General features: G+C 37.3%; 1 protein-coding gene and 1 long non-coding RNA gene across 47 annotated transcripts in view; one reads left to right on the top strand and one right to left on the bottom strand.

Annotated features, from left to right (window-relative positions):
• The window catches only part of SORBS2 (sorbin and SH3 domain containing 2), a 142919-nt gene that overhangs the window by 44556 nt on the left and 77877 nt on the right, over positions 1-20486 (bottom strand). For 19 of the 46 annotated variants that reach the window (XR_010998032.1, XM_068186879.1, XM_068186878.1 and 16 more), the window contains 5 exons: positions 14558-15037; positions 9560-9704; positions 7039-7214; positions 1753-1819; positions 906-950 (listed from right to left, as the gene is read on the bottom strand). Coding sequence is in view for 45 of the 46 variants with exons in the window: in XM_068186879.1 (XP_068042980.1) it covers positions 906-950; positions 1753-1819; positions 7039-7214; positions 9560-9704; positions 14558-15037 (913 nt within the window). In the remaining variant the exon portion in view is untranslated. Of the gene's footprint in view, positions 1-905; positions 951-1752; positions 1820-6230; positions 6373-7038; positions 7215-9559; positions 9705-14557; positions 15038-20486 lie in introns of those variants that run through there. The other 27 variants (XM_068186889.1, XM_068186898.1, XM_068186903.1 and 24 more) reach the window with 10 other exon arrangements.
• Positions 1963-19654, top strand: LOC137472140 (uncharacterized). Its single transcript, XR_010998034.1, has 3 exons — positions 1963-2179; positions 5228-5298; positions 17010-19654. It is a non-coding gene; the product is annotated as an uncharacterized lncRNA (long non-coding RNA).

Raw genomic sequence — 20486 nt, 5'->3', positions numbered from 1 at the left:
CATCTTTTAATGGCAGCCTGTAATTAATCTCCAGGCTCATCCTGTTGCTCAGTTGTTCCATGTTCAGAAGGTAGAGAAGAGGCAGGAAACACACCTTTTTTGATTGTTTTAATAACTATTTGGTTTGTGATGGTGAGGCAGTAGCATTATCTTGAAGAGGATCACAAGAGTGCAAAGAGATGTCAAACCACTGACCCACTACAAGTCATCTGAGCAGAAAAAGGCACTATTGAGAGCATGTTTAATGCAACAAAAACTGAAATGAAAAAATTTTGAATTGCATTTTTGCAGAAGGCACTATGCCCTTTTTGCACACAGTCTATTCATGCTTTCATTTTTACTTTTTTTGAAATAATTTTACCACATGGGTATAATCTTCTTAAGACACAATGATTATATATCTTAGATGAATATGTCTTTTCTTGTGGCTAAATAACATCAACATGAATGCCTATAGCAAAAATGGACAAGTTTGTAAAACAATCCGTTTCATTAAGCACTCTTGCTGAATATTTTAAAAAGGTATTCAGTACATTATTTTTGTCTTTCCATGTCAGTAATTACTATTTTCATTTTCACACAGTAGTTCCTTTTCCATTTCTGTAAGGAAAGGCTGCTTTACTAACAATCACTAGTGAAAATAAATGCAAAGTAATCAAGAAACCACAGTGTTAAGCGTGTCCCTCTACAGTAAGAGGTCCACAGCTGCAATTAATTTCTGCAGTAAGAATGAAGCTAAAATTAAACTTGTTTCATTTGGGGGAAAAAGGCATGAACAACTGAGATCAAACGAGACACTAGAAGGTGTGTCTACAAGCATTACAAAAGCGAGCGTGAAGAGTTAACTACACCATCACTTGCTGACATTAACAAAAGCGTCACTTTGAACACGGAGTAATTCCTACCAGTACTGTATGCATATGCAGTATTATACAAGTCTGTGTCGTCATCTACAAAAAGAAATACATAGGTTACAGTAGCGCCATACATGCCAGTTCATCACAGAAACTGAGCTTTGTTTCTGCAAATACAAATAGAAGACTGGTAAGCAATCAAGCACTGTATTTCTTTTCCGCATCTCGTAAGTGCTTTGGGAAAACTCTCTCTTCTCATTATACTTAGGCTGTTTTTATCATCTTATTGTATTTTCTGGTCATGTCACCCATACTGCATACTTACAAAGTTAGCACTAAACTGCAAATTACTTTCTGTCTGTTCTTTTCCCCTCCCCAAGCTTGATTCTTTTCTTTTGTCAGCTTTTCTAAGCTACTGACTGTTAAGTTGTTCCTATCACAAAAGGCAATCCTAAATATCTACTATTGTGACTAGTGTTAAAGATAGAGCCTGTAAGCCAACCTTCTCCTGCCTACATTTCTTATTCTCCCACTAACATTCTGTGTGACCATACTGAATGTTAGCTCTACCTCAGATGAATAAAGTCTCCTTCCTTCCGGAGGTATAATGAGCATAATTGACATTTATACAGTTTCCTGACATCCTTGGGGCAAATCATAAAGGACATTAAAGCTAGCAATGTCACCAAAGCTGAGTCTCAGCAAAACCAAGTAAGATATTCTATGACAACAATTAAATTCAGGCACAAAATTTTTTCTTAAACCAGCCTGTTTACTAGCCCACGCTGTTCTAACACTGGAGTTCTCCAAAAGAAAGGCAGATGGTAGGAGATTTACAGTAGAAAATTTCTCATCCCTCAAACTGGACATGAGGAGACAAAGAAAAGAACATACTCACCAGGCTTATGAACCATATGGATTTGCTTGAACATTGTCTTGTACCAATCCTTTGGCCTGTCAACTGTCTGAAAAAAATATAGTTTTAACAATTAACAACAAAAAAATACCCATGTGTACAGATTGGATCAGACGTTTAATATTATTATGGACAAAAATATTATGTTACTCCCTATTTAATACAGTAGTTTCCATGTATTTTGAATGGATTTATGCATTTTATTGAGGGATTCCTGTAAAAAATTCTGGAAGACACTGGAGATTGAGTCACTCTTGGACTCTGATCCTGGGAGGGCATGATGGTTCAGAACATTGGAATTATTGTGAGATTAACAGTTCATCACCTTAGTGCCCTATATCTGACAATGATGAATGCTAGATTCTTTACAGGAAAATAGAAACACCTCAGAAGTTATGATTACAAGCATGTAAGAAGTGCTTCTTTTGACCTCCTGGCAATTTCTGGCTCAAATTACTTTCAAAATGTAATTGTTAAATAATGCAGAAAGACTTTGTAATACTAATGAGAAAAGAACTAAGACCACACTATATTTTAGAGTTAATGTTTGGATTGTAAACAAAGAGTATTCTTTTTACCAGTTTTAAAAGCCCTTTCCAGACAATTTTAACTTATTCAATAATCAGTCATTAAATGATACTTATCCTTACTTTTGCAAACTAAGTAATCCTAACCCCAAGATTCCCAAACTCTGCTCTTATCAACACCTGCTTGTGCTTCGTTTTATCTCTTATCCTTTTGAATTTTCTCTTTTGCTGCAATTTTCTTTGAGGTAGGATGATAATATTTCAGGAAAGGATTAACATAAAGGCAAACATGTTTTCAGTATTATCCTTCTTAGGTGCTAAAATTTTACTTGTCCCACAGTAGTCAGAAAAACCAAATCATGGAATCATAGAATGGCCTGCGTTGAAAGGGAAGCTACAGATCATCAACTTCCAACATGCCTCCCATGGACAAGGATAACTTTCATTAGCCTAGGTTGCTCAGAGCTCCATCCAGTGTGGCCTTGAACACGTCCAGGGATGGGGCATCCGCACCTTCTCTGGGCAACCAAAAAAATCACTATGTTCAAACCTCATGGTACACAGGGAAAATTCAAAGGACCTCTCTTGAAGTGCATTATCTTGCACCAGCAAATACCAAATTTGTAATCACTCTGCTTACTCGTCTTTACCACAAAAAGCAAAAATCTATGAATTCTTCCCTACTGAACAGATGTGCACCAGATGTTCACCACACACTGCCATCTTTATGAATCACACCTTTGCCATGATTATTTGTACATAACTAATATGTTTTGTTTGCAATGGTGAGCTCTTACTATAAGGGACTAGGCAGAAATGCTACTGTATTTTGAGGACTCATATTGAGGTCTCATAAAATTGCTACTAAATAATATTAGAACAATATTTAAAATAAGAGTTGACAGTCAGCTGAAAAACCTGGGGATCTCCTGGGTAGGAAAAAAAATAAGCAGAGTTATGCTTTTCACCTAGGCCTGCTTGCAAGAAAGAGGTAAAGGAGTTTTGTCTCAAGATAAGATAGGTCCCTTCCATCACCTAACACTATGCTGAGTTCTGCCAAGTGTAAGTTATTCAGAAGCAGATTTGGGTCATAATAATATTGTTTCCTTAAAAGTATTAAATATCTACACTAGTGGAACTCTGGTTAGAATAACTGGACTTGAAACAAGTATGCTGTTTAGTGCTCCAGGATGATATACGCTCAAAAGTTTAAAATTCCAGGAGGTTTGAAGAAATTCACACTGATGGACATTACCTCCCTGCTTCTCCTCATTTTCCACAGCAACAGTCCCATGATATTATGACTGCCTTTCTGATTGTATTGAACCAATAAGAGTCTTCCAACCAGTGGTAGGTGAACAAATTGCAAATAATGCATAAATACTACTGCTATGTCCCTGCTGTTTGTCAAGCATTGCCTGGTCCTCTGCAAAGTCAAAGGAGGCTTCCACATAGAGATCAGTATAGAGAAGCTTCCAAAAGTAGAGAAGGAGATTTCCCAACATCTTTCTGGACATTTGAATATTCCTTGCTCTCATCTCCCCAGCAAACCCCTCCTAGGGGTTTCAGCCTCAGCCAGTAACTTGGCTTTATGTTATAAACCAGACAGGATTAGGAAATAGAATACATTAATTTTGAAATTCATTTTCTCAATTTATATTCACTAATCCCACACAGCAACATTGTTTGAGGAATTAACAGTATTCACAATACACAAAGCCATTCAGATGCCGTCCTGCTTTGCACATATTATAGCTGATGCAGTTAAATGCTGGAACACGGCATCATTGTATGTGAAAAAAAAACAATCAGCCAAAGAGCACGTAGAGGACATAAGAAGTAACTGCAATTGCTTCTCAGGAGTGTCCATAATCCCTGCAGTATTGTAATCATCCATCAGGAAGTATGCAATTAAAGGAGGCCTCTCTGACCCTGAGATTAGGTCAGCTGGTGGGAACAGGGTGCTAATAATGCTTGGATCCCCATATGGGCTATTCACTTAAGAGCTGGACTTGATCCTTGTGGATCTTCCAACTCAGAATATTCTGAGACTTTCAGTGGACCTCTGGTTTTTTGTGTTTTGTTTATTGTTTCTTTCGAGCTGAAATATTACATCACTAAGTATGGAAAAGAAACCTAGTGGGACTTGATTTTTTTTCATGCTTACTAAGTAGAGGCCTTTTCAGTCTACTAAATAATTTGATAATTAGATATAGAGCAATCATTTTGGATGGACTAAAACAGTGCAGTCTTACTGCTTTCCATGAATCTGCCTCTTCCTTTCCCAGGTCCCCATCAGTGGTAAATGGTGCTATATTTGACTGAATGCTTTTCTGAGTGAACAGCATTTTACCCTCTCTTTTTCAGAGACTTCATTTTTAGTGTCTTGGAAATTTACCATCTTTGGGGCAGGGCTTGGCACAAAGGCAGAACCTAACAACAATCTGAATTTTCAGACTTGCATTTCCCAGAGCTAGAAGGAGCTAAAGTGGCATAGAAGGAACATGTTAACATGGGATGGTGGTTCTAAGTGAATAAAAAGCTTTTTAGGAGTCCCTCCCTCCTCAGAAGCCTGATACAGCATGGGTTAGTAGGAATAGAAAGAACATCTTTCTGTTTTCCTTGGCTAAACAGCTGTCACAAACCATGTTCTAAGAGTAAAGACAGACACGGAGGAGACAATCACATCTTTCAAAACCTCTTTTCTCCTGAGCACTCAAAATCTGGAACACAGATACTCCTGAGATCTTAGTAACATGCTAAACTTTGAGCAGCACAGCATTTTAGAACACAGTGTGTGTTACCTATCACCCCATAATCTTCATTTACTGCTTTTTGATAGACTGTTGCCATTTTTGCAAAGATAGAAGAAACTTCTAAACTTCACATGCAATGATAAATTGAATTAATTTAAAAACTTCTCTCTTCAGATGGACTGAGGGTGAATCTTCTGGGAGAAGATTCCTATTTGGATTGTTCACTGACCTTGGAGAAAGGGCAGGTGATATACTCTACTTTCTACTATTAATGGAAAATGCAGTTTTAGCACTTTTGCAAGGTGTAGCATATTTGAGTCTTGCTGACAACTATACCAACTTTGTTCTTGCTCAGCTGGGGTACACAGGGCTCAAATATACTTGTGCATACTTACAAAGTAATCTCAAATAAGTATCTTGAAAACAATTTTACTACCAGCTATATCTTAAGGGAGCAGAATAAGGACGCAAAATGGCACATCAGACACACTCTTACACATACACATGCCAGCATGAAGTTTTAACTTATATCGCATTGTGAGAATTATTTCTATAATAGCAAGATTGCAGGCTATAAGATTTCTTGAAATTGAAACACACCAAAATCAGAGCAAAGGCAGCAGGAAAATGTCGTAATTCAAACTGAATTATATTTTTAGGAGAAAATCTGAAAGACTCAGATCATACAACCTGAAAGTTAAATATAGTTTGGCAGATTGCCAGCTTCATTAGGCACACTTAAGGGGGATTTCTGTTATAATCTTATATAACTGATATGCACCCTATTAGAACAATCTGCTGCTAAAAAAGCACAAAACCAATTACCATATCCAATATAAAGCAAAGGGACTACTTACCTAAAAAGAGGACAGGAAGCTAAAGCATTGCTGGAAAAAATGTCTTCATTTTTAAAAGATTCTGACTGTAATACTTTTTTATGTCAAAAATAAAGCAAGAAATGGCAGCGTTTCTCCCCCATTCTTATAAAAATTCTCCCCATCTTACCACTTATCCTGATTTTTTCCTATTGATTTTCTCCATTAATTCCTGGTTTTACCTCTGATTTTTCAGTCCTTTGAAGCAATTCTTGGCAATACAACATAGCCCCATATGTCAATACTGGCAGACAGGATACATCCAACAGCTGCTACATCCCTGCACCTCGCTAAGACTTCACCTGCAAGGGCTCTGCCGCTTTCATCCTGGCTCCCACTCTTCTCACTTTCTCCGTCCAGCACAGCAGTTCTTCTCTGGCTGGGAAGGCCAGTAAGAGCTGCCTTTACAGACCTAGTGCAGCTGCCTCTGTGCTCTCTGGAGCAGCCAGAAGAGGCTGCCCTGACAGCAGAGTGGAAAGAATGCTTCAGCATAGTGAAAACAAAACTCTTCAGTCTGACATCCTGGGACCACTCAAGCAGTGACCAGCGGCAGATGATCAAAACTGGGCTGGTCACAATGAAAGGGCTCCCCAGCTATTTGCTTATGTGTCACTCAAGGGCACAATGATTATTTACTGCACTGTCACGAAAATGCTACTCCCTTAGATTGCCATCAGAACAAAACTGCACATTTCTTCACTACCCTGATGACATGAGAACACTGTCCCAAGAAATGCAGAAGTGTAAGATTTTTGCATACACACAGATGTGCATACACACATATACATATATATATATAGTATGCATAAACTTTATTTCAGAAATAAACCAAATGCAATTACTGTGCATCTCCAAAAGGCAAGAACTACAAGAGACACAAGAAAGACACTAAATTTTGGCTACTTCTAATTAAAACTGGAAACATGAGGTTGCCCAATTATGCTCCCATCAGCATTCTCCTTTTCGTCAACACACAATATTATATTCACAAGGCTGCTGATTACACACGCTCTATTCCAAATTATATAAGAGTAGAAGAATGTGAAAACCCCATTACCAACAATCAGTTCATTGTATGAGTTCATACCCAGATTTCCCAGAATTTCCTACCGTTCTAATTGCTGTAGGGATTCCAGATTCATCTACCGGGCCAATCCCAGCATAATGCGGAGCTTTAATTACTGTAATTTTTTTTTCCTCTTCTGAGGATCTACAGATTGGTATTGTACTGGTGGTGGTGGTGCTGCCAACATTCTGAACATGCTGTGAGTATGTCTCTGTGGACTCTGTAAAGATAACATGACAGAAAATTGTGTAATGACACAATAATCATACTTGGCAGTTAAAACATACTTCCCCATTTCAGTATACTGTACAAAGGCTGACAATCTTAATCACATACATATATCATTATTTTAAAGAAATATAATCTAAACTAGGGATTTCCCCTACTTAATGTTACATTAACAGAAATATAAATTTATTTAAGGACCATACAAGCTATTAAACTCAGAATTAGAGTAGAAGCACTTTTTCACAACGTCTTGCTCAATAAAAAGAGAAAAAAAACCCACAAACTTAGCAAAATCTATTGAGAAAGGTGCAGCAGTCTTTCTCCTATAAATCAAACTTTTGCACCTTTTCTGCCCATTCCTTGGAAACCAATGACATAATTTCAAAACTTCCACCCACCAATTCTATCAAACTATAGAAAATTGCTGTTCTGTAAGCACAGGAAACAGCCTTGCAGAAAAGCTTATATGATATGTGCTAAGAAACATGAAGTTTTGATGCATTAATATTTTTAAGAAATAAATTCTGACATACAGTGTTCTTCCCTTAATGTGTGTTTATATGTTTACATGACTCCATGTATCATCCATAAGAATGGTTTTTGGTAACGCGGCACCTGTAGAGCAATCTGATGAGCCACCGACATTAACTCAGGTGAAGTGTTCAAGCTGCTACTGTTTTGTAGTGTCTTGCAGTATTTCTACCCTTCCCCCTCAAATTTTCCTTTATAAGTAATGAAATTAATACATCACTATTACCATCTCCTTCTAAAATGCAGAACAAAACAAAAACAACCTCAGTGCTGGGATGTGACATGAAAATTTGTACTTCTGCAGACAATACACTCTTTCCTGTATACAGGAAAAAGAGCCCTACTCCTTCAGGCAGCAGGTTTCAGTAAATTAGTGGGCTGCTATAACAAAGCCCCTATTTTGCAAGTGTGGCTACAGTGAGATGGTTCCACTGCAGGATAAATGAATGCAGGGAGTGAAAATATATGTTCTAACATTAATGGTTAGAACATTACCACTGACAATTACCAATGACAATTACAACTGACTGTCATGTGGCATTAATATCCACTGATTTTTCTGAAGAAAAATATGAGTTGTAATATGAGCCTGCAAAAGGAGCTCCGATGACTGAAAGCACTAATTTTAATTTGAATATTTCTGCTCACTCCCATTGCAGTGCTGGATTTGGCATGGCTGTTTCAGCTGTTTACTCAAGTCTGAAATCCTGTAAATAATTCAGTGCTACACATATATGGCGAGGGGCAACTCTGTGTGGCAAATGTCTGAATATTTGGAACTTTTTCCCAAAATGCATGATGTTAAATTTAGAAAACATTTTGGATTTGATCCTTCATTCTTCATAGGCCTCAAACTGAGGCCATCAGGGGGATTTCTACATGAGCAAAGAGAATTAAATCAGGCTGTTAGTGTGGAACACCGAACTTCAGCATCATACAAGAGTGAAAGTAATGGGAAAATACACATTTTAAGTATATCTAAACCGGTATTGATAGATCTTTAGATCTGCAAACTGGAAGCAACCAAAACCCCTAGAATTCTGGGATGTGGAGTAACCCATGTATACAGTTTTTGTACTTATCACTATGATGACAGCACCATTTGTCTAAGATGTCTCAGGGCAAGAACTGTCACCTAATTTCTGTGCAGGTGCAAAAAAAAGTAAACTGTGGGACCACATTCAAGTTATTTTGCTTGTATAATCTTTTCTAAATATGCACAACACTGGTAGAAAAAGCAGCAAGTAAATTATTCTCTTGGCAAAATGAGATTATACTGGCAAAGAGCCTAAGGCTGATAATATTTGGTTTTTGTTTAATTTTTAGATTAAAAATGCCCTAAAAAATACATGAACAAATTTTATATTGACGTGGCTTTAGGTTTTGAAAAGCCCAGAGCCTCTCCCTTTGTTGACAGTATTTCTGCTGAAGAATTACGGAAGTTGTAGGGAGGAGCGAAGTACAAAGTGGGCCCTTGGCTTCTTAAGGCAAAATCTGAAAGGGCTGGACAGGTTGAGCTATTTTGATAGATGCCCTTTCCTTGGTAAAGCCAGTAGAAAATTGGCAAGAGGTTAGCTCACACACCTAGGTTATAAAACTTAACAGTAACTGCAGTTCAGGATCACTAACAATAAATGCTACCTAACAATAAATGCTATTATTTTTTTGCATTTACTTCCTAAGGTAGATGAATAGACAATACCTTCATTATGGACAGGAAGCACTCTGCAATTGTTTGCAGTCTTTGCCACATGAATCAGAATACGTTGTGTAATGTATAAAGCAAACATTCTGTGTGAGGCTTACCCATCATCCTGCCATGCTGCATGATAACAATGTTGGAATTGAGTGAAGCTGGTGGAGGGTAAGCTGAAGAAGGGGAAAAAGGCCTTTGAAAGTGACTCACTGGGCTGGCAGCAGTGCCAGAATTCCCATTCACTGTGATCTGAGCCTGAGAGAGACAAAACAACATCCCATTAAAGTACACACAAAGCTTTCCGACTGCAATCCCAAAGAAAGAGTGATGCAAGACTGTCATCCACACAACAATTACCAGTTGTCAGGTACACAGCCATAACGGCATCTGCATTCACTGAAACACAAAACTTATCACAAAGGGAGCAGAGTGTGTTCCTTATATACCCTGTACCTTCCCTCTTCTCTCCTTGTGTGTGCTGGCTGGGATGCATGCTGTCTTGGGAAGGTGACAGAGGGATCACGGTCAAGGCAACGAAGATGGCACAAACAAGGACGGCAGATGTCTGACAGCAATATAAAATGGAGATGGCAGTAAAAGCTCCCAACACTGTGTGACAAAGGCTGTCTGCCACAGATCCCTCACACCAAGAGACGTATTCCCTTAGTGCACATGCTCAAGCACTGTGGATATTAATGGGAGCTTCTGTGCAGACTGAAGGGAAAAGTCTCATTACGACTAGCTGAGAAGAGTGACAAAAATTTCTTTAAAAAATGGAAGCCAGCTGGAGTGACTGTGGCACGCTGATATGTAATCTATCACAATAAAAATAAATTGCACCAATTAAAAAACCAACAACCACAAAATGACAGAACAAAATCAAAAATGGGAGAGCTAAGCAAACTGGCAAATAAGCAGCAAGCACCTAAAGCCATTTAGAGTTTAGTCACTAGAGGTACTTCACAAGAGGAAACTATCTGCCCCCAGGTTTAGAATCCCTGCACTGGGGCTGTATCACTTTTATGGGGAGTATTGAAAGAATCAAAACTGAGATGCTGAGAAAGCATTGAATGAAATAAGAGGGTAGTGAATATTTCAGCAGAAAAGCAAGGGAAGCTCTCTGCAACATCTCCTTTAATGCGGAACTGTTCTTTAAATCTGAATTAGAAGAACTACAAACTTTGCTCAATTTCATATAACAAATGAACTAAAACATGCTGCAGATGTAGACAAAAGACTACCTGAAGCAGCAAAGCATAAATAAAAACATACTAAAATGCATATTATTTTTACAAATAAAAATTAAATTATGCATGACCTTCTGTATGCATTTGTATTTCAAAGTTTACTGCGTTGATTTGAAATTTTTAACATCTTGGCCGCCCATAGATAAGAGAGAAAAAACAATTTCTGGGTCCTATGCAGACATCATGTGAACTCCCAGATGCATTCAGGGGTTTCTCATTTTAAGGATGCCTGTTTCCAGAAATGAGCTGAAAAGTTTCTGTTGTGGTGATGTCTCCATTGAAAGTTTTGTGTTTAAATGTCCCCTCTGTTAATAAACTCTAGAACCAAAAGTAAGTTGGCTTTTCTTATGTGATCCTCTCCTCCAAAAAATCTCCAGCTTTGGAGATGTAAGAATAGAAAAGCTACATAACTCAAAGACAGCATTTCAACAGTATGAAGGCATGTTTTCACATAAGGGTTCACCCATTCTCTTTTCCTACATATTGTCTCTGTGGGAAAGCTTGTTTCTAGGGAAGGCTGGGTGCAACTACGTGCAGAGCCTTACACCTTCTTACTCATTTACTATGGCTTTTGTTGCTCTAAGCAGAACTGGTGTGAGTTCTTTGCAGACTGGAAAGATAATCCTATGAATTTCTGTAATAAAAGATTGAGATATTCCTGAGAAGAACTTTACCAAATAGCTCAGTTAGACAGTAAGGCATTTACAATAAGTAGTTCAAAATATCATGGAAACAGGACCCACACAAGTAGCTGAAGGACATCAGTCATAAATGTGTATGTGGCATGTTCATATATTACATTTTTGGGTTTGCTTCTGAAGGTTTTAGATAAGATCTCAGCTCAGCTATAATTTCTTAGTTTCTAATGATTTTCTCTTTGAGGAAAATGTCTGTGAAGGTGGCTATTTCATTTGTTCATCTGCTGCATCTTTCACAGTTTACGGGGTTAGCTATGGAAGATAGTTTTACCAAAGGCCTTTTCTTCTCTTGGAATAATTTGGTAATTACTGACATTTCAATCTGAGAATGTGACACTTTAGGTCCAGGAGACAGAGTTTATTCCCAGATTTTACAAGAAAGTGAAATCCTTTAAGATGCCTAGTCATGAATTAGACATTTTGCTTTCCTAAGTGATCTTTGTGGGAAAAGAATACAATATGGAAAAAAACCCCTATTCAAGCAAAATGCACCTATTTTCCAATTTACTAGGAAAATAAATTTCATTATGTTCCTTTCCCTAGCAATCTCTATTAATCTTTTTTCTCCAGTATACCTAACCTGTCCTCCACTTCAAGTAGAGCCACCTACTTCTGCAGCAAGATAATCAAGATCCTGTAAAAATTCCTATGAGGTATCAGGTTTAAAATTCCTCTAATTTGCCTGAGCACCAGAAAGAGAAGTTCTCTGGATTTCTGAATCAGAACTGAAGAAGGCCTCCATCTGGGACTGGAGCTGCTTTCTAACTTTCCCTCTGCTGAGACAGGGAGAAGAAGTCCCATTATGGACGTCTGATCAGGTCTTTGCAAGAATGCTGAACAGCACACACCTGACCTCAAGACACTGAATTAGGTCAAAATACACAGAATCAATCGAAACTCAAGACAGTCATGGAACTTGGGAAAAAGCAAAAATCTAATGTGTACTTCCATTTCCAAGTTTCAATTAGATTCCACAATTTCAAACTACATGAAAAAGAAGTACCCACAGAAAATATTTCATAGGGAAAATGTTCATAATTGGAATAAAACCAGGAAAAAAAAATTCCAAAACCAGCTGTTCTCTAATTTTAACTCTAATTCTAAGCATAGGCACAAATAAGAATTACAACTCTTATACTTCAGGTTTTCAAAGAATGTGTAATCTGTGACTAAAGGTAAAGAAGATTGGCCAGAGTTTTACCTTTAGCTCTGCCTTTTGCCTTAATATTTCTCAATTTCGTTGACTCAGCTCTTCCTGGTGCTGTTGCTTCTTCTTAGAAGTTGTTTTAAAACTTTTTTTGTCTAGTCTCATTAAGAAACTCAAAAATAAACAAACATCCCCTATGTGCACATAAAGTCTTTAAAGCATGGTTATATCTTATGCAGGTAGAGTGGTGTATGGCCCAATCCTGTATTACTTTTGTCATTCTCCCAGTGGTTTTCACCTACAAAATCAACATCAATCTGAGAATGAAGATCATTCCAGGATTAGAGCCACTAACAATGCATGTGTGTGTGCCACCAGCTTTCCCACTGTTTTTTCATTTCATGGCTGCATTTTTAGCCATCTGGCCCTTCTCTACTGAGAGTGGGAGATGATGACTTTTCTATACTGCAGAGCTGGGTTTTGCCAGCAGTTTAATTTCTGTGGAGTTCTTAGGACTACTTGGGGATTTTTGCTCTCGGGTCAATGTCTTTTCATTTTGCTTTGTCTGTTAATGGTGAACAAATGTTATGCTCATCCCTGCCATGTCTAAAAGAGAAAGTGGTGGTCAGACCAGATTATTACATAGCCTTCTACTGGGAGACTAACCTAAAAAGGGAAAGAAGGACCAACTGCTCACTTTAGCTTGCAAAAAATGATGCTCAAAGAAAACAAATACAATTAGCTGGCAGTTTTAGAAGTAGGCTAAAAGAAAATATAAACATTCCATGCTTCCCATAGCTACTAAATGGCCATGTGGTGACTCTGTCTGACCAGTCTATACTGATTATGGTATCTTTGGCTACAAGTACTGTGTTGTATGCAGATTCACAGTAATGATTAAAAAAAAAAAAGTTTTCCAAGCTGTGTTACCAAAGTTAAGCATTAAAGCTTTTACATGCCTGCTATTAGTATTATTTTTAGCAGCATCCAGAGCAATGACAATCAATCATTGGCTTTCCAGGTGACTATGTGCAAGGTTGGACTCAAAATAATTTTTATAAATTATACACAAAGCTTAATGTATATATATACTGTTTGTTCTTTTCACGCTTGAAAATTACTGTATGCTGAAGTATTTATACAAAGTTTGAACACTGCTGTGACCCAGTAAAACCTTGGATTCAGAACATCTCTATTTTGCAATTCAGCAATGAATTGCTCAATTTAAATGAAGGCTTTGTTCTGACTCATTTTAATCATGTGGATAATCTCAAAAGAAATCAAAAGTTATCTGGGTTTGACCCAGATTCCATACCTTCTTTCTCCCCATACATGAGTATACTAAGGTATAGAAAAGGTACAGAAAAGTGAATGTATGTATAAAGTGTCTAACTGCATACTGGTTTTTCCCTTTACTTAACCAAGTGAAAAGTAACAGGACACTTGAATAATTCAAGATTATTTATGCAGTTCAGTCCTTTAAGAAACTGTGCTTAGGAGAGGAAAAGGTTAATTAGAGGAGAGAAAACCAGTTTTGTGCAGTCATCATGGCTGGGGAAAAAACTGAATTAAATATTGCAAACATTTATTATGAATTTACAAATTACATTATTGAAATCTGTATCTCAGTGTAAATCAAAAATAGTGGTAGTCCAGACTCCAAAAACCTGTAAACTGTTAACAATATTTTAAACAAATCTCTTCAAACTCCACAGAATGCTTGCTTTTAATACATTTGGAACAAGTATTTCTTGAATTTATTTTCTTTTAAGCAAAGTGTTTGATACACCTTAGCTGACCACACAACTGTGCAACAATCATTTCCTACTCCCAAATCTGCTATGTCAATGATTTTTTTTTTAAACAACTGTTACAAATCACTGTCAGACTCTGACCATGGAAAATTACTAACAAAATACTTGTCTGTGTAATGGAATAATAGACAAAGTTGAATTCTGTTCCCCTCTGACAACCTGTTTGAACAAAAGGGAGGAGGAAAAAAGGAAGCATAATTACATGAGAAGTGGCAGCAGTGTTGGTTAAGGTGGTGCCATCTGACACAGCAGACATCTGGCTCAAGGTTGGGGAAGGTGTTTCAGAGCAGTCAGTAGTATCATAGCTACAAGTCTGCAGCTCATCTAGAAGGGCTGTGGAGGACTCACTCACTGTGCGGGAGGAGCACTCGCTCATGGCAGAGTCTGTGCTCACAGAGGCCGCTTCGTTCCTGCGGATAACACTGTCAGGAGCTAGGCACGGCCATTTACACGGCCACTGTGACAGGGCGGGGGTTCTACAAAAGCGTGAAGGCAAAAAATCATCAAGCGTTGGCAAAGAAAATGGAACTAGGTGGGTGCCACTGTCTGGTGAGAAAGAGGCTCTGTTAACTGGTACCACAGGAGAAGGAAGAGGCAGTGGAGAAGCTTCTGTTGCTGTTTGTCTGTGTGTCTGTGAAGCATTTACCTCCATCACAGGGGCAGTTACTTTCTGGTTTCCAAGCTGAGATTTGAGGGAAAAAAAATAAGAAAAGAAACAGATTACTTAATGAATAAAGAACTTTTTCCTTTGCCTCTTGCTGGGTGAAGGGGAATTACAGAAGTGTAAGTTTTTCAGCCACCCAAGGAAGTTCACATTTACAAAGATTAGGAAATAAATCAACCATGCTCTATATTAGAGTAGGACAACATGAAAGAAATGAATTCATAAAATACTAGTGGAAGCAATGCCAGAAACCATAGTGTGCTGAGGATGAATATTCATAATGTACTGCATATATTAATGATCTCCATCATGCATTGAGAGGCTTCACACTATTTTATACTTCACATAAATATGAGGCTAGAGAATGTCATGTCCATGTAGTTTTCAAAGCAAAAATGTGTCTCCAAGTCTGATCTTGGTAAATGTTACACTTTTTTTTTGTCAAGGGCAGGTATGATTTTGAAATTAACTGCAATATAAAGATGAGCAGGACTGCCAGCGATACAGAAACACACCTAATTGTTCATATGATCTGCAAGTAACAGGTGGTAGAATTTTTTGCCTCTTGTGACTGAATACATCTTCTCCACTGCCTCTCTAATAAAAATATTTGGATGATAGAATTTCCAAGCACCCTGGAAGCACCCTGTCACAACCTACTCTATAAGGTGTATGCATAGAAGTAATTTCAACATTAGAGGACATAAGGATTGTTAGGGTAACTGGTATAAATCTGGGGAACAAAGACTGGGGGCACAAGAACAGGACATACTGAAACAAAACATGCCAGTTGTTTGGATTCAGCACAGTTCCTTAAAAGTAGAAGGGAACAGTCTCATAAGAGTGCTTCTGAAAACTGCCACACAATGTATGAGCTTTATGTTCTGTCATTTCCAATCACTCACAGGGCATGCAGTTTAAACTAGTCCTGCAACTGGCTTTTTGCATCTGCAACTTCTTTTTGAACTAAAATGTTGGCATCAAGTATTTGTTAAACAGCTGCACAAATCCTTCCATGCTGCCTATTAACCACCAGTTTTCCATCAACTCCTAAGTATTCAAAATACTGCCTACTTCAGCACTAATGGTTTCACTGTTGATAGGGCTGAGGACATCTGGAATAGTTACCAGGAAAGAGTGTTTGGGATTTTAAATTTATGTAAAACAGCAGACAGTAAGACACCATATATAGCAAATACTACTTTAAAAAGCAGCATTCAGTCATCCATATCACATTGATATCAGTAATATGGTTATTTCCTATGCTTAGATGAGGTAGATGTCTTTAATCATTCAAAAAATGTTTCAAGCCATCAGATTAAAATGCCATTTTGGCATTTTAATCCAAAATCTGAAAATATCTTCTAAAGCCCTTTTGGAAGACTTGGAACACAACCCAGATTATGCTACTTACAAGAGGTCACTGGTGTTCCAGTTGCATAATTCTTGTTGAGATCAACTAGAATTTACACAAATAGCCTTACTGAGGTCAATGGGACCATTCCTATGAATAAGCATTACAGAAAAGAATCTTGAGTATGTGAACAGATATCTATTACTTGTTCCAATTGATTCAAAATAAATCTTTGGAATCACTGGATCTCTAGGGTACACAACAATGGGCAAAAGCTGCTGTTAAAATCTGCAGTCAAAACAGTGAAGAAACTTAGTCAAACAGCTTAAAATCCAAATCTTATTCACAGCAATGTTTGGAATCTACAACTGAACACCCCCAACTTAATCTTTTTATGGAGGAAATCTGAGCAGATTACCTCTTAATTAAAACAATCAATAACTGAGTGTCTGACTGTAAAAGGACATAGTATTTTCATAGAGAACTAATTTGCCAATAGAAACCTCAAAAGAACAATGGAGTACTATTAAAAAGAATGTCATGAAAAATTTGGATGATTATACAGCATAATATATCAGGGATTTAAGATGTGTGCATTTACATACACATATAAGAAACTGTAATTCCACCTCAGAGGTACATAAAGGGGAGACAGAATCATCATTAATGATGATTTTCATCATCTATGTCATCAGATCATCATATCAAGATCTCAAGCAAAAGACAGGAACCAAGAGATCATGCTGTAATTATGAGGTAGAGCCAAAAAGAAGCTCTGAAGTTCTTGAGACCACTTATCCTCTCAGCATCCCCAGAAGAAAAGTTACATATTACTGAGCTAAAATGTGTAAATTAATCTCTATATAGTTAAAATAACAAGAAATCTTGGGGAGTTGAGAAATCTAGTAAACATTTTGGCTCTGAACTGAGGAGACTTCTTGCATGCTTGAGAAAAGAAGGGATGGACAACACAAGGACAGATATTCAGGGTGCATCCAGAGAGCTAATGAAACCGAGACTTTAAAGAATTTAATTTATTGTGATTGGTAAATAATAGCCGATTTAATCAAGCCAAATTCTTAAAAAGAATATAAAGTTATTATTCTTACACTGCAGACAGAAGGAATGCAGCAATTCTAGGTGCTGATTCCCAGCATGAAGCTTCTTGGCTTTGTAGAGCAGAACTTCTATTCTGCCTGACTCTAGAAGGCTTTTGAATGTATAAACATCTCTCTGGGAAAGATTGGCTGAAATTGTGATGTAAAACAGCATTATTTTTGAAAACTGATTTACACCACTTAAAAAAACATGGAATGTTGGTAATCTCAAACACATACAACTGGCTACTACTAATCCATATTTTTCACTGTGCATGCAATCTCATCTATGAATCATATTTTCTTATATTTTTCACTGTGAAAAATATGAGAAAGACAAGGCTGAATGCATTCCAGAAAACTTTTAATACTGGTTCCATTTAGCGTGCTTCAGATTAGGTTTGCTATTGATATAGCACAAGAAATACTAGCAGAGGTCAGGCAGATTAAAAGCCAAACAAGTACTCAATCAATTAGATTGATGAAAAACTAGCTAGACTGTGGCTGTCTTGGGTTGTGGAGCCACACTTGAGAGACAGATAAATGTGATCAGTCTTGATGTGAACTGAAGGTCTGAACAGCAGCCTTTTGCTGGAGCTTTCTGCTGGTCCTTTGAAATGCTTCTTTTCCATCAAACAGTAAAATGTCAGGCCTGAAGAACACAGCTGGTATCCAATTCATATAAAGTAAACAGGGGACCCTAGTGTGAGTTTTAAAATCAGTCATCTCTCGTTTTAAAACAAGATATGTGGGGAGTGGTGTGAGATTACTAATGACACCAGAGTCCTGGCCTTGCTTCAACAGTCAAGACACAGATAAGGAGACTCAGAGATAAGCGAATAAATTCATTGTGTTAATACATAGCAGAGTTTAGTAATCAACAATCAAATTACACCTATACATTTACATAAATGGGTAAAAATACCTCTATTTTTAATTATTAAAAGCTGATTTCAAAATGCCCGAACTAATGCTGCAAATTATAATCCAATGCCCATTTTTCTACCTAGCCCTCTTATTCTAAACTCAGTATAAGGAGGTGGAGTTCAGTCCTTGTCTAAAGCAATACTAGTGATGCAGAACTTAAAATGAAAAATTCATGCTCAGTTTTCTTTGCTCCAATCTGTCCCCAGAATGCTGAAACTTGGTTTCTCTTTCTTCCATATCACTCTACATATTGTCAATACCTAAAACTCAGAAATGTACTAGATGAATTGATTTAGATTTTTTTAAAATTCCAGGTTTATTTTTCCTTGATGCACACTTCTACAGCTATAAGGCTGTCAAAAGAAAAACTTCCATAAACATCTGCTATAGATGTTTTACTCCTCCAGCACATCAGGACTAAACCAAGTGTTCAACTCATGTGAAGAATTCAAATAACAGAAAAAATGCTTTGCAACCTCAGTTTCAGAGAGTGATATCTAGAACAATAGGACACTTAGGAACCCAGGAACAAAATAATAAAAAAGTATCAGGTGATTCTTTCTGAAGATGTAGTTCAGAATTCTTCATCAGTTTATAACTTCTTCTTATAAGAAACTTGGATAATAAAATTTACCTCCACTGCTTTCATACTAGGAAATACACATTTCTCTGTTGAAATAGATACATTTTTTTCTTCTGTATCTGCAGTATGGTACAAAGAAGCAGCATCTCTGTAATAAATTAAGACTGTAATAATGTAATAATATTGAGTCACCTGAATGCTTCTATTTTCATATATACTTGTAAGGGGTTTAACCTTTCTCTGAGTAGGAGTGTTTACAAAATGTCACTTGGTGAGTCACAGCACACTTCTGCTTGCTCCTAAAGCTTCAACAGATAAACACTGAAATGAAGTGTAACTAGGAGCACATCATAGCAAGGTACATTAACTTGGACCACAAGAGCTCCTCTGGGCTGTATATTTCCATACTTTGTGACAAAATACAGTTGCACATGTTGGCTAGACACAGATACCCCCACATGCTCAATATTTCTTCTTTACTATCTCTTCAGAAGAGATGATTACCTGCTCTTACCTCATTCTCTTTCACACACATAAACCCAGATGCAGAGGGAGAGTTGCACCTTTCTAAGTGTATTTGTTTTTTGAGAGTTTCTCTGGCAGCTTTCAACACCGCTGGCAGGCCTAATCTACAGTCTGAGAGCATCCTTTGAGGACTTAGCTTGACCTACAACCTATAAGCTGCACGCACAAAAGTATTTTAACAAAGTCCTGTAAAGCTTGCTTTTCTAAAACAATTTTTAAAATGAAAATACTATTCTGCATAGTATACTGAAAGTTATTTTTCTGTGTGAGAGAAATTGGGAACTTTGCAAATACTATGATATTTAGCACTGAAGGGATCATAATATTTGGCATTAGCTAGAACAATTTCAAGGTTTTAAACTGAGATCTGAGTCAGAAAATAAATTTTTTTAAACATATAGCTGCAACCTTTATTTCTAATTTTAGCTCATGGCATCTTTGTTTTGGAAACTCTTTGTTTTGGAAAGACACAACTTTGTTTTGGAAACTGATACAGAATTTTACACCACCTCACATGCTGATTTGTACTCCAGTTTTAGGTATGTATTTTAACAAGGAGCTACAAAACCCACTGGCTTCATGACTCAATTGTGATGCCAAACACACCCCCCCTTCATTAGAATTTATTTCAAGCTGACCGTCAGAGAAAATGTCAGCTGCATTTTGCAGATAAGAGATCCATAAAGGGCTACAGCTTGAAAACATGGCTACAGGCCTTAATGATCTCTGTGATCAACTGAAATTTTTCTCCTTTTATTCAGAGCAACCCAGTCGCCAAATTTCTGATAGTGCTTCCCACACACTGAAACCAAGGAGAAGGCAGAAAACTAAGTGCAGAATTGCCAAGTAAGCCACAGATACTTTTCTGATCTTTTTCAGCTCAAAGGGAAACTAAACAAGATTCTAAATTAAAAGGAAAATGCAAAATGTGTTTTGACTTTTAAAATTCTAAAAAAAACCAGCTAAAAGACAAACTATTTT

This window comes from Anomalospiza imberbis, chromosome 4 (genome assembly GCF_031753505.1).
Source record: "Anomalospiza imberbis isolate Cuckoo-Finch-1a 21T00152 chromosome 4, ASM3175350v1, whole genome shotgun sequence".
Classification (NCBI taxonomy): domain Eukaryota; kingdom Metazoa; phylum Chordata; class Aves; order Passeriformes; family Viduidae; genus Anomalospiza; species Anomalospiza imberbis.
This window is presented reverse-complemented; position numbering and strand designations above follow the sequence as displayed.